Below are 14,962 nucleotides of genomic sequence, written 5' to 3' on the forward strand. Positions count from 1 at the left end.
CAGGGGAGCGAGGGGGCTGGATGTAACACACCAGGAGAGCGAGGGGGCTGAATGTCATACACAGGGGGGTGAAGGGGTCGGATGTTAAGCATCAGGGTGAGAGGGGGTCGGATGCAATACACCAGGGGAGCGAGGGGGCTGGATGTAACACACCAGGGAAGCGAGGGGGCTGAATGTCATACACAGGGGGGTGAAGGGGGTCGGATATTAAGCATCAGGGTGAGAGGGGGCCGGATTTTGTACAGCGGGGGATTGGATATTATACACCAAGGGAGCGAGGGTGCCAGATGTTATACACTGGGGGGCCGGATGTTATACATCAGCAGGCGGGGACCAGATGAGCAGCCAGCAGTGAGTGGTTCCCGTGTGCGGCCGAGCCTTCTCTCCGTATAACATACAGCACCTGTACAGGAGGTTGTGACGCTGCACTGTATATGAGGTCTTGAGGGGACACTGATCCCCATTTAGCACCCGCATTAACCCCTTATTGTCTGTAGGCCCCTCGGCCGAGCTCTGCAGCGCTTCTCCTCACCTAGAGACAGAGAAGAGGATCTCCTGCAGCCGCTGAGCCGCGACTCCCCCGTGGGCAGGAGCATCGCTGACAACGGCCTTAGATACTGTTACCATGGCGACCGCATCCCTGGAAAGACTCTGGTCTAATCATCATTAATGATTTTTGCTGGAGGGGGAACGGTGGGGGGTTAATGGGGGGATGGAGCCGCTCGTTAGCCTGCTGCCAGTCAGACTCCGGATGTTGTGCCGCCGTCCTGCGACCTCCACTGTGACCTCCACAGCAACCTGCCCTGTGTCCTCTATGACCTCCTCTGTGACCTTCACGTCTGGGGTCCCGTACGTGGCAGTAATGGTGTCACTGCTCAGAGACGATACAGGTGAAGAGTACGACATCCACGATTCTTACCGTCGGCGATTCTTACCATCTGCGATTCTTATCGTCTGCGATTATCATCCGCGATTCTTACCCTCCACGATTGTTACCGTCCGTGATTCTTACAGTCTGCGATTATCATCCGCGATTCTTATCGTCCGCGATTCTTACAGTCCACAATTCTTACCGTCCGCGTTTCTTACCCTCCGCGATTGTTACCGTCTGCGATTCTTACCGTCCATGGTTCTTACCGTCCGCGATTGTTACCGTCTGCGATTATCATCCGCGATTCTTACCGTCCGCGATTCTTACAGTCCACAATTCTTACCGTCCGCGTTTCTTACCCTCCGCGATTGTTACCGTCTGCGATTCTTACCGTCCATGGTTCTTACCGTCCGCGATTGTTACCGTCTGCGATTATCATCCGCGATTCTTACCGTCCGCGATTCTTACAGTCCACAATTCTTACCGTCCGCGTTTCTTACCCTCCGCGATTGTTACCGTCTGCGATTCTTACCGTCCATGGTTCTTACCGTCCGCGATTGTTACCGTCTGCGATTATCATCCGCGATTCTTACCGTCCGCGATTCTTACCATCTGCGTTTCTTACAGTCTGCGATTCTTACCGTTCGCGATTCTTACCGTCCGCGATTCTTACCGTCCGCGATTCTTACCATCTGCGTTTCTTACAGTCTGCGATTCTTACCGTCTGCGATTCTTACTGTCCGCGATTCTTACAGTCCGCGATTCTTATCGTCTGCGATTCTTACCGTCAGAATCGCAGATGATTATGGTCAGACATATCTATATAGGAACGAAACGCGTCTACATATGGTCACAGACATTCTTATTTAGAAACGAAGCGCATCTACATATGGTCATAGATATATATTTAGGAATGAAAAGCGTTTACAAATTATCACAGACATCTCTATAGGAACGAAACGCATCTACATATGGTCAGACATCTATTTAGGAACGAAACGCGTCTACATATGGTCACAGACATTTATTTATGAACGAAACGCATCTACTATGGTCATAGATATCTCTATTTAGGAACCAAACACATCTACATATGGTCATAGACATCTCTAGGGACGAAAAACGTCTGCATATGGTCAGACATCGCTATTTAGGAATGAAACGCATCTACATATGGTCACAGACCTCTAGGCTCGAAACGCGTCTGCATATGGTCAGACATTTCTATATAGGAATGAAACGTGTCTACATATGATCACAGACATCTCTAAGAACAAAACGCGTCTACTTATGGTCAGACATCTAGTTAGGAACGACATGCGTCTACATATGGTCAGACATCTCTATTTAGGAATGAAATGCATCGACATACTGTATGTTCATAGACATGTTCTCTACTTAGGAACACAACGCGTCTACATAGATGTCTAGCATGAGGTGCGATGGAAATTAAGAGATTTGCATCTGTAGGTAAAAACTGTCCAAAACGCGTCTACTTATGTAAATGATCAACACGGAAGGAAGAAACACACGATGCAAGTATAACAAAAAAACCACATGAGGCTGCAGAGTACAACGTTCATCGTTTATTGATCGTGTGAAGGGTGCGCTGTCCGGCACTCCTCTGTGTTATGTCAAGCAAATATGACAGCTGTCAATCAAAAGCTGGAAGTCCCCCCTCTCCACACAGTATGTATATATAATATATATCTATATATGTATATGCCTTGTATACAGTCCTTGTGTATATATATATATATATAGTGACACCGCTGTATACCATCATACATGTCCGGTAACTTTTCCAGGCTATCTAGAAACATCAATCAGGGAATTGATAAGGGGGCGTCAAACACTCATCTAAATGTAACTGGTCTCTGCACGTTCCGGTAAACACTCACATATTGCACTTATCTAGGGCACCACTAAAAACGATCCCAGTGGTGGGGCCACATCTATAGTGGGGGGGTCCCCTATACATATATATACAACCAGAAATGGTAAGATGGCCATAGACCTTACAGGAAAGTCTCCTCGTTCATGGATGAAGGAGCTTTCCACCAACATGGTCAAAAGTAACCAGTTCTTCACCCCATTTTCTGTCCTGCTACTTCACCCCCCAAAAATTGGCCATAGGCACCGACTTCTGCCTCCAAAGAGCCCGGAAACATCTCGTAAATTTCAATGAGGCCAATCCGTTTATCCCAATAATTGTCTAATTTCGACCTCTGGTATATTCGAGCTTCTTGGAAATGGTCAACGTCATCCATTGCCGAAGTTTTAGAGACCAATGTCTATGGACAGCCGAGATGGGTATGGGTATGGGTTTGTCAGAGCGCATTATGGGGGATGTTGGGTACGAAGTCTCGGTATATAGGAAATATAGATATTAAGTCTTCTGTAAAAGAACTGTCAACCAGTGTAGCATCAGACATCATCAGTGATGAAGAAAGGCTTCCAGTCAGCTTGTGGCATGGAAGTGGACAATCGCAGTGATAAAAACAATACAATCCTCAACATTGGAGAAGGAATAGTCATGAAATGATGGAAATCACAGGATGCTTAGTTATGTTAATGACATACAAATGATGAAAACATTTTCAAAACATCTCAATTTATTCAGTCTGGATTAGAAGCCAGGTGCAGAAATCCCAGCACTTCCAGCTCCGGCTGCTATCACAGAGGTTATTAATGGTCTTCTGAGGAAGGTTCTGCCGCTTAGAGCACTTGGTAATATCATCAAGATCCTCTGCTGGCAGCTCCTTTGTAATCACTGATCAATCACATGCACGATGGGAGACAAATCCAGAAATCCAGCAGGCCATGGGAGCATGTTTACAGCATGCAAGCTGAGTATCATGTGGCCTGGCGTCATGTTGAAAATGTTATTTCACATTTTTTTTCCGTCATTTGCATATCATTAACATGTCCACTGACCATTTTGATCGCCAGAATTCCACACATGTTCCTTTTTGTTGCAATTTCAATGTTGAGGAGTAAGTATTTGTGTATGTGTGTATATATATATATATATATATATATATATATATATATATATATATATATATATATATATATATATATATATATATACATACATATATATATATATATATATATATATATATATATATATATATATATATATATATACACACACATACATCTGAAACTTGTTGATGTTGTCAAGGTGCACAATGTAGATACTTGGCTAAAGAAGAGATATGGAGGAGAAGAATGAAACCCAGAGCCTAAGTGGAGTGAAGTTTTTCGGTTGAGTAATTCTGAGTGTCACAGAATTAGATTGACATGCCCATACACAAAAAATAGGAACCGCCATGGGGTCTTCAATTACTCATCTAAAATGTAGCTGCTCTGCCTATGACTGTGATTATGCCAATAGGAACTGGGGTAGATATTAACATTTCTATAAAGTATGAGGAGTGTCTATCAACAAAAAATCAAATCTCATCAATGGAGCAGACAGCCTGCCCATCAGCCTCCAATTGTGGTATGGAAGTGGAGTCTCTATGGACCTGTATGGAGCTGTCAAACTGCTCAACATCCTAATGAGCCGATGACTAGGCCCACCAAATGACATAATACATATTGTATCCCCACCCTAAACACTGTACAGCTCTGGATGTGTCCAGATTGTAGCATATGAAGTTCAATATAAAATAGAACAAAGTTACTCAATTTTATATGTAGACTTATAATAGGGAATCCAGTGTAAAATTCTCTGCGGTGGAGCCTATGAGGATGGCCCATCACGAATAGCCAGCTATATTTTGCCAGAACACAAAACGACTGGACCGAGTTACAGTCCCAGAACGTTTGTCTTGTAGCCACATATCACAGGTCCAAGAAATGTCCTAATGATCCATGAATAAAGTTGTTTTTTTGTTCTTTTATTACACGCAGGCCATTGAAATAAGAGTGAGAGTCATTCTCAGACCTGTCAAGTGAGTGGTTTCTCGTGGGAGTCTGCCCTAAATGATATCTCTGCGCCTCTTGAAGGGCCTATAACAAGGCATGGATGCAACAATCCCTTTAGGAAAAAGTTATTTCACAAGTTGTGCCCCATCACAACTTGTGTATTGGTGCAGATTCTAGTGCTCTACTATGTTTAGAAGTGATGTGCAGCATGGGGTGTCCGGCATTTGGACCCTGGAGCTCACCTAAGCACACTGTGATCACCTCAGGACAGGACACATATTGGAAGGTTATACCAACACTCCTTGGGGCAGGTATTCATTGAAATGTCCTCTACCCCTTTAAGCTATATTACATCATGACAATTTTGGTCCATAGATTGTAGAGGAGTCTATAATTTGTGCTTGGAAATTGTTCTCAGTTTGCCATACAGTGTAATAATGACAACACTGCAGCTCGAGGACGTGAGTATTTATGCACATAACTGACTTAAAATCAGTCTGCTCTTATAAACAGATTGGTGTAGAGAAAATTCATCATGTTTTCTTATAGACTGTCTATCTGGAGATGGCATGTAGGAGCTTACAGCTATGAATGATAAGGGTGCTATAAATACATCTGTACTCTGCTGGCAAACAAAGTATACTATGCAGCCACTTTGCTGTACAAGAGATATGGAGGAGACACTTAAGATCAAGCTCAAAATCAGAGTGATGGCTCGGTAATGATGAATGTCATTGATGTTTGTTGACCTGTTAATACACAATTAATTCAGAACCGCCATGGGGTCCTCACCAACCCCTATAAATTGTTGCTGCTTTGTCTATGACTCTGGCGCAGTGACAACCCCTGTGCTGATATTAAGAATGATTACCAGGCATGCTGCACATCTCTCAAGTTAGTAAATATTAAGAGATTTTAGTGACTGCATAGAAAAAAGATTATTGCACAATATTGTACACGAAGTTCTGGATCATTGAAGAATTTCCACCTAGAGACCTTTTAGTGTAGGTCTAGCAAACATGTCTGTGAAAATACAGGATAAGGGAACCTACCCACCCATCATCTAATAGGAACTGTTTGTAGTGGTTACACCTTACTAATTGCATAAAAAACATCAAACTTCAAGTAATAAAAAAGGATAAAGTTGTTTCAACATTTCTGCCTTAAATGTGCATACAGCTCGTTTACTCCATGCTGTGTACTACACCATTATAGATTTACACCAAACATTGAATTCTGCGGGGAGATGTCACCCGAGGTTCCTCAATAAATACAGCAGTTTAGACCGAATGACATCAACATGCCTCAACTCAGTCTTGTCCTTATCCTTGTGAGAGAATAATTATTTTCAGCTGCAACATATAGACGTCACTGTCCTACTAAGTTCCCAAAAACTGAGGTGGTGAGCCACAAAAAAAGGAAGCAATATAGCAAAAACAGGCATTGGCAACATTCCATTTGGTCGAAGACTGAGCATGACTTATGACATCCTGATAATAGCACTCCATGATGCTGAAGATAGAACTGCCCATGAGGAATGCTGTCCTGAAGAACCTCATCTCTGAATCCTTGTAATGAAGGCCAATGTCCCAAGAGGTGGAGAAATAAAAGCCTTTGAGATAAGGCACTGGCATTTTGTTAAGCTGCAGAGTATGCAAGATTTCAAGGCAAGTGAGGCGCCTTGTGTGCTTCGATACACAAATGGAGGAAGGAGAGGAATCATCCAGTCCTTCTGTCAAAACTTGTTCTTGAGTAGTAGAAAAGGAACAGAGGCTTAGCTGCTGGATTTGCAAGGTGAGCGCAGATTCATTCATCCATCAGGTAAGGTGACCACAAATCTATGGTGTTTCAGAAGAACCTCCAACTCTCAGGAGGCAGTCAAGTGTTCCCTACGGTCTACAAGCTTTATCAGAATTCCAAGTGCCGGTTGTAAGGTGAATGTGCCAAGAACCATCAGTGTGGACCGTCCACAGGTTAATAAATTAAATAAATATGTTAATTCCTTAAATTAAAAAAAGTCTTCACATCGTTCCACAGCTGAGTTCTAATCTTCAAGCAGAGGATTGACGAGGGGTTAACCACCATCCTCTCCTTGTTCTGTCGGAAGCAAAGCCTGGCATATAGGGTAATGTGTGTGGGCAAAGCTTTCAAGGAAGGTGGTGGGCATCACTCGTGGGTGGGAGACAGCGGGCGCCTTTGGCTGCTCGATGACAAGGAGATGTGGGTGGTTGAGGACGGAAGAGGCTTTGGCTGTTGACACCTGGAATTAGATGAAGCTTAGTTTTAGTTCAAGGAAAACTGTTCTCCTTGTTACCTATGTTACACTCATAAACTATATGGACCAGGGGTGTAAAACCACCATGGGACTCTCATCTGCTCCTCCATTATGGGCTCATCGAGGAGGAGAGTGTATGTATGTGACTAAAACAGGTCCCTTCAGACCACCATAACAGAGCCAAAGAGTGGGTCTCCAACTATGCCAGCCACACATTGTTCTCCATGATAGATACTAAATATCCCAGAGATTGGGGGTGCACAAAGTGCCCCCATGGGCCGAACCACAGATGCAGACGTATGTAGGGTGTATAATAGGTGTACCTTTAGTAGCCACAGAAAAGAACCTAATGATTGATGTGGCCGCTATGAGATTTTATATTTGAGGGGTTGACTCACCAAGACCTGGACTTCCGAACCCGTGCGGCTGCTGGACGTTCCAAAAGACTGTCGAGACGAGTCAATCTCTCGAGATGAAGAGCTCGCGGGTCCTGTTCTGCCCGATCCTTCGTAAATTCCATCTCAAACACAGTGGGAGGAGTGAGGTCCAACTCCAAGAACATGATGTTTTCAGCCTGGTAATAAAGAACCCACACAGCCATTATCAAATAAAAATGGCAGAAACCACTTCTTCACCAAACCTAACTCTATCCCGACTATAGTCGCTCTTTGGAGATGTCTGTGTGTCCACATGGGACGGTTTGGTTATGTGAGGTTACTTACCCGGTACCTGGGGTGGTACCCCATCACCATTGCCACCCGAGCATACTGGCTGATTGGCCTTTTGTATCCGACGGCTGATGACGGGCGCCTCTTCATTGTGCTTCCACCTCCGCTTCCACTGTGAAACACCCCACAATGTTAGCACTGACAGCGGTACAATCGGCACATTTATATCTCGATTTAACATTTTATCTGAAAGCTTAAAGAGGAGCTGCAATTCCAGAATAAGCTGTGGTGTGTACATCAGGAATATCACTATCACTGGCCATTATATGACGTCTATCCTGCATTTCCACCACCTTTAACTCTGCAGACTCTGCCTCTAATTTTAAGCTGTCTCTGAGCTACTGGGTGGACACCCATGGCTGTGATGTCTCCCATACACAGAGGGATTGCTGCTCTCATGTTTTTATTTAGCACATGTTCAGAAATAGCAGCATAAATTACATAATAAGAGCTGTCCTGAGTGGTGTAGCTGTGAATCCAGCTCTGGGGCATGATAAAATATTTGAAGCAACAGCAGATATTACACAGCAGTACTGAGCAGTGGAGCTGTGAAACCGGCATTGAGGTGAGATACAACACTAGAAAGCAGCAGGAGGACATTATACAGCACTACTTGGGTACAGTAGTTAAGTGCAGGGTGTGATTTAAATATTTTCATAATCATTTGGGAAAGTTATGAAATGTCCAATAAATGTCAGTTCTATTCCTGATCTCAGGATCTTGGCTTTTAGTTGAGATAAATCTGTGCTGCACTTTACGTACATGCTCAGTAGTGACCAGGGCTTTGGAGTCGGAAGTCAGGGAAATTGAGGAGTCTGAGTTGGAGGTTTGGCTTACCGACTCCACAGCCCTGGCACTAAGAACAGGTGTGAATCCAGCTCTAGGGTGTGATAAAACATTAGAAAATAGGAGGCCATTATACAGCATTAATGAGAAGTGGATTTGTGAATCCTGCTCTTGGATGTGATAAAACACTTACTAAAAGCAACAACAGGAAGACATAAAACCGTACTGATCAGTTTAGCTTAGAATACAGCAGTGAGCAAAGATGAAACATTTACTAGAAAGCAACTGCATAGAAGACATTATACAGCAGTACTGAGCAGTATAGCTGTGAATACAGGTCTGGATTGAGATAAAACACTTACTAGAAAGAAGGAGCAGGGAGGCCATTTTACAGTAGGTCTAAGCATTTTTCTCATTTGTTTGGTGATAATTGGGAATGACTGTTCCTATAAACCCTCATTTAACAATTATCTGTTTGTCTGAATATAGCATTGTTTGTACCTTTTTAATCAAATTTACCCTGTGAGCTTTTGCTTATTGATTTGACTCCCGACTGACCCGGCAGGTTTTGACTCCTTATCTCGATCTCCAGTATGGCGAAGGCTCAGCTTTACCACAACATTGCTGCTGACCCTTGGCTCCAATGACTGCCCTCCTGAACTGCATGTCTGTTCTGAGCCCTGTTACGGTGGGGCCTCTGTTCACAATTTACATTACAGCCCATATGAATCCACCTGAACAGTCCACAATTTTACTAAATCTTATATATGCAGATGTCACGAGGATGTCACGTCCCCCTGGATGACTTGGAGTTAGATGGTCACGTCGGGTAATGAATCGCAGTCCTCTTTAGAGATGGTGTGATTCATGTCCTAATTTAAATGGACTTACCTTTCCTTCAATGATGAGAGGGTTAAAGACTCTTTTCATGCTGGCTGAGGCCATACAACCTGGTTGTTCACAGCTGCAACTGCTTATCATTTACTCCCTCTATAAATACAGGCTGTGTACATTTAGTCCCTGCCGGTGAAAGATTTGTCTTCCTGTGCTGTGTGCTAAAGCTAAGTAGTTGAAGTTTGGGGTTGGAGTTGTGGTGTTCTGTAGGTTGCTGTAGTACGTCTGTGTTTATCTTCTGGTCCCTGTTCCCCGTTTAGTTTCTTCCTCCCTGTCCCTATCCTCCCTATTGTTGGTTTGTGCTTTTGTATGACAGGTTTTCTGTTATCCCTGTTTTCTCTTTGTGTCTGGTTTACCTTTCATTTCTGTCCCATTACTCATGGGGTGGGGGAAGGGACAGATTAGGGTTTTTACAGGAGCATAATGAGGTCGGAGACCTAGGCCTCTCTACCTTCAAGAGTACCCCCTGGACAGGGATCGTTAAAGAGTCCCAACTCCAGGGACTGTTTAGGCCCCTCTTCCTTACTGAAGACCATCACAGCATGACAGTAGACCTTACAAGAACTTACTTTCCTGGAGGAACGAGGGGATGAAATTTCCATTGATCCTCCTCGGCATCGTAGTACAGACGGTTCATGATCTTGTTCTTTTCTTCCGGAGGTATGAAGTTTTCAATGATCAAATACCTGACAGTAAAAAAAAATGACCCAAAGTTTAATCTGGGGGCCATTCTCCACCCTTGAACTTATGGTGGGGGGTGTTGTGAATCTCAAATTTTTAAAACCAGCACACGTACTTGTATTTCAGCTCTCGAGTCTGCTCGTTCTGGGCTTGCTCCAGGTCCTGCCTCACCCGTACGTACTCGTCATGCTGGTCCTGGATCTCTCCCTTCACAGCCTGTAACTTGGCGTAGAGCTGAGAGAAGAACAGAGCCCGCATTACTCCACCATGTGTGGAGCAGCAACTTACTAATTCTGCACGGTGGCCACCTATACTCCCAGGGGACTGGTTCTATATCACGGCCAGACTTGTTTATCACAGCAGAGTATATAAAGCGTCACCTTTTTCAGCTTCTTGGTCTTCATCTCGACCTCCTGTTGCAGAGATGTGTACGTCCCCCTCAGCTCCACCGCCTCCTCGTCTCTCAGCAGCACCTGTTGCTGAATTTCCCGTTCCCGCCGTTTCTGCAAATTCGATCAATGAAGTGGTTAATTTGTGCATTGAAATCACCATTTTGATAGAAGTTACTAAATTTAAGACCCGTTCGCACATGACTTGTGAAACATGGCCTTAGCCCCTAAAAATGTGTGAAAACGCATGTAATGTGGTTTTCTGGCCATAGCCTGCATTTTTCCTACAGCAAAAAATGGCTAAAAAAATGTACAGGCTTGTGAAAGTGCTGAGATTTTGTGCAGTGAGAGGGGAGTGACTCCCATGCATTAGTCATTATTTCTTTTTTTTAGCTAAGGAACCCAGTTGCAAGGCTTGAAACAGCAGTAACAGCATGGAGGACATTCTAACATAATACTGAGCTGTGTTGCTGTAAATCCAGCACTGGGGTGTGATAAAATACTTATTAGAAAGCAACAGTAGCATGGAGGATATTATGCAGCAGTAATGAGCAGTATAGATGTGAATCCAGAAACAGCATGGAGGAAATCATTCTACACCACGGTGGCGCACGGTGGCGCAGTGGTTAGAACAGCAGCCTTGCAGCGCTGGAGTCCTGGGTTCCAATCCCACCTTGGACAACATCTGCAAAGAGTTTGTATGTTCTCTCCGTGTTTGTGTGGGTTTCCTCCGGGCACTCCGGTTTCCTCCCACATTCCAAAGACATACTGATAGGGAATTTAGATTGTGAGCCCCATTGGGGACAGCGATGATAATGTGTGCAACCTGTAAAGAGCTGCGTAATATGTTAGCGCTATATAAAAATAAAGATTATTATTTATTATTATTACACCAGTATTGAGCAGTGTAGCTGTAACTTTAGTAGTGGGTGAGATAAAACACTCAGTTAAAAGCAGCAGCGTGGAGGACATTATGCAACAGTACTGAGATGTGTAGATGTGAACCCAGCAACATCATGGAAGAGGTTCTACACTAGTATAGAATTTACAGAAAAGCAACAGTTGCATGGAAGACCTTATGCAGCAGTAAATTTGGATCAAGCAACAGCATGGAGGACATTGTAAAATAATACTGAGCGGTGTTGCTGTAAATCCAGCAATGAGGTGAGATAAAAGACTTATTAGAAAGCAACAGCATGGAGGATATTATGCAGCAGTACTGAGCTGTATAGATGTGAATCCAGAAACAGCATGGGGGACATTATACACCAGTACTGAGCAGTGTAGCTGTAAGTTCAGCAATGGGTGAGATAAAACAGTTAAAAGCAGCAGCGTGGAGGACATTATGCAGCAGTACTGAGAAGTGTAGTAGATGTAAATCCAGAAACACCATGGAGGAGGTTCTACATTAGTACAGAGTATAAATCCAGCACTGGGTTAGGTTAAAACATTTACAGGAAAGCAACAGTAGCATGGAAGACATTGTGAAGCAGTAGATGTGGATCCAGCAATAGAATGGAGGACATTCTACACTGGTACTGAGCAGTGTAGCTGTAAACATTACTTGAATGAGTGTAGAAAGCAGTAGCATGGAGGACATTATGTAGCAGTACTGAGAAGTATAGATGTGAATCCAGCAACAGCATAGTGGATGCTCTACACTAGTACCGAGTATAAATGCCCACTGGGATGAGTTAAAGCACTTACAATAAAGCAACAGTAGCATGGAAAACATTGTGAAGCAGTAGATGTGGATCCAGCAACAGCATGGAGGACATTGTACACAGGTACTGAGCAATGTAGCTGTAAATCCAGCACTTGGATGAGAGTGGAAAGCAGTAATGTCTTCTGAGGACGTCAATGATCTACATCTCACCTGTTCGGCGATCTCCTGCCTCTTTATCTCCAGCATCTTCTGCTGCTCGTTGGTGTGATCTATAATGGTCTTCCCACCGATCAGAAGTTTGCTCTCCATCGCCTGTGTCTCAATGAAAATGAAGAAAAGTCAATCAGGAGACAGTAATACCAGGAGGGGCAGAGATACAACGACGGCAATAATGGCACGCCCCGTGATACAAGACATAAAGTGTATGGGTGCAGCGTATCGGTGTAGACAATGCTCTGTGAGCTGCACTCATCTCTCTGCTGGTCTGTTACAGTGTATTGGTGCGGACAATGCTCTGGGGCTGCACATGCCTCTGTGCTGGTCTATTACAGTGTATCAGTAAGGACATTGCTCCGTGAGCTGCACACATCTCTCTGCTGGTCTGTTACAGTGTATCAGTGTAGACAATGCTCTGTGAGCTGCACACATCTCTCTGCTGGTCTGTTACAATGTATCAGTGTAGACAATGCTCTGTGAGCTGCACACATCTCTCTGCTGGTCTGTTACAGTGTATCAGTGTAGACAATGCTCTGTGAGCTGCACACATCTCTTTGCTGGTCTGTTACAATGTATCAGTGTAGACAATGGTCTGTGAGCTGCACACATCTCTCTGCTGGTCTGTTACAGTGTATCAGTGCAGACAATGCTCTGTGAGCGACACACACCTCTCTGCTGGTCTGTTACAATGTATCAGTGTAGACAATGCTCTGTGAGCTGCACACATCTCTCTGCTGGTCTGTTACAGTGTATCAGTGAAGACAATGCTCCGTGAGCGGCACATCTCTCTGCTGGTTTGTTACAGTGTATTGGTGCGGACAATGCTCTGTGGGCTGCATACGCCTCTGTGCTGGTCTGTTACAGTGTATCTGTGTAGACAATGCTCCGTGAGCTGCACACATCTCTCTGCTGGTCTGTTACAGTGTATCGGTGCAGACAATGCTCTGTGAGCTGCACACACCTCTCTGCTGGTCTATTACAATGTATCAGTGAAGACATTGCTCCGTGAGCTGCCCACATCTCTCTGCTGGTTTGTTACAGTGTATCGGTGCAGACAATGCTCTGTGAGCTGCACACATCTCTCTGCTGGTCTGTTACAGTGTATCGGTGCAGACAATGCTCTGTGAGCTGAATTAGAACACAAAGTTATCAGAAAGTTGTAGAACTTGTTCTTTATAACCTCTTTTATTTATACCGTTCAGAAATGGGAACTATGTGTGTGAGATATGGGAAAATTATATCTAATTGATATAATTTTGATATCTGATGGAGTTCCCTATCAGATACAGTTTGGCCCAAAAATACTCGCTCCAAACTCAGCCCGCACTTTTGGCATTCCCCCCAGGCCAAAAGGGAAGTCAACTACACCTCAAACAATGGGACTTCATTATCCAGTGAAGGCACTTCCTTGGACAGGGCAAACCAATGGATTTTTTTAATTAGCTCAAGCAAATAGGCCTTTGAAACTCTCTCCAAGGGGGCCAAAAGCCATAGACCCTGTGCCCCCCCCCAGCACCAAATCCAGCAATTATCACAGGGGTGTGAACTCTTGTGCAGTTAGCAGCCAACTGGCTTTCTTTGTTGGACTGAGGCTGATATGCAGACATATTGGCACCGCAGATCCCAGCACCAGGCTGTGAGCTATTGAATCTAGAAAATGACCTATAAAAAAAGAATGCAATATCTCTGAACCTAGCAGAGCACATAATCGGAATCTGCATTCCTTCCCCCACAAGCCCATACCATGAAGCCACCTCTAGAACTCTGCGTTATTGAGTCATAAAGCATGGATACCAGGACTTAAATACGGTAGCTATATTTGGTTTCCCTGCACAGATAAAATTCAGCAGAACACAGTGGCGCTGCCACTATCCCATTTAGAGCTTCAGGCGGAAAGTTATGGGCATCCACGGTTCTGGCCAGAAAACCAAGCTCTCAGATATGGGAAGAGCGAGGCTGCACAGCCCAGGGGCTGGTGCAGCGTGAGGGAGAGAGCAGCCTATGGGATAATAGGTAGCTCCTCATTTTAGACTTAGTTTTTCAACTGGCAGGAGGATACGTTAGCTAACGCGGCAAGAGAATTACGTAACAAAGATTTGGACCTGTGATTCATCAACACCTCACTGTGGTCAGAAGCTACATAACACAGTAATTGTAATCTATCTGTACCCTACCCTTGTACAACACTCCTGACTGTATACTTGTATATTGTTCTTGTATATATACCTGTATCTTCTAGTGCGCCTTTCGGCGATTAAATATAAAATTAATCTTGGGCTGCTCTTTTATCTGGATCCACGAATCCCCATGTACGCACCCTCAGTTGGTTATTATACGCTACCCCGATGTTGGTTTCTGACCCGACATAAGCCTGTTGTCAGACGGGGCTTATATCTAACGAGGAAATGGTGGCAGGACACCATCCTGTGTTAGTGAGGAACTCTGGCAATGATGGCCGGGAGGTTTATATAGATTTCCCCGGCCTGGTGATGTATATCCCCCCTCACTGGGAGCACC

The 14,962-nt window shown here is 44.3% G+C and overlaps 1 protein-coding gene across 2 annotated transcripts in view; it reads right to left on the minus strand.

Annotated features, from left to right (window-relative positions):
* Positions 1 to 3,980: 3,980 nt before the first annotated feature.
* The window catches only part of KIF3C (kinesin family member 3C), an 83,877-nt gene continuing 72,895 nt past the window's right edge, over positions 3,981 to 14,962 (minus strand). Inside the window, exons 2-8 of one of the 2 annotated variants that reach the window (XM_077291848.1) lie at positions 12,440 to 12,547; positions 10,555 to 10,677; positions 10,290 to 10,408; positions 10,063 to 10,179; positions 7,808 to 7,925; positions 7,484 to 7,659; positions 3,981 to 7,070 (exon numbers count right to left, since the gene is read on the minus strand). In XM_077291848.1, the coding sequence (XP_077147963.1) occupies positions 6,977 to 7,070; positions 7,484 to 7,659; positions 7,808 to 7,925; positions 10,063 to 10,179; positions 10,290 to 10,408; positions 10,555 to 10,677; positions 12,440 to 12,547 (855 nt within the window). In that variant the 3' untranslated portion in view covers positions 3,981 to 6,976. The remainder of the gene's footprint in view (positions 7,071 to 7,483; positions 7,660 to 7,807; positions 7,926 to 10,062; positions 10,180 to 10,289; positions 10,409 to 10,554; positions 10,678 to 12,439; positions 12,548 to 14,962) is intronic. The other variant, XM_077291849.1, reaches the window with a different exon arrangement.

This window comes from Ranitomeya variabilis, chromosome 2 (genome assembly GCF_051348905.1).
Source record: "Ranitomeya variabilis isolate aRanVar5 chromosome 2, aRanVar5.hap1, whole genome shotgun sequence".
Lineage (NCBI taxonomy): Eukaryota > Metazoa > Chordata > Amphibia > Anura > Dendrobatidae > Ranitomeya > Ranitomeya variabilis.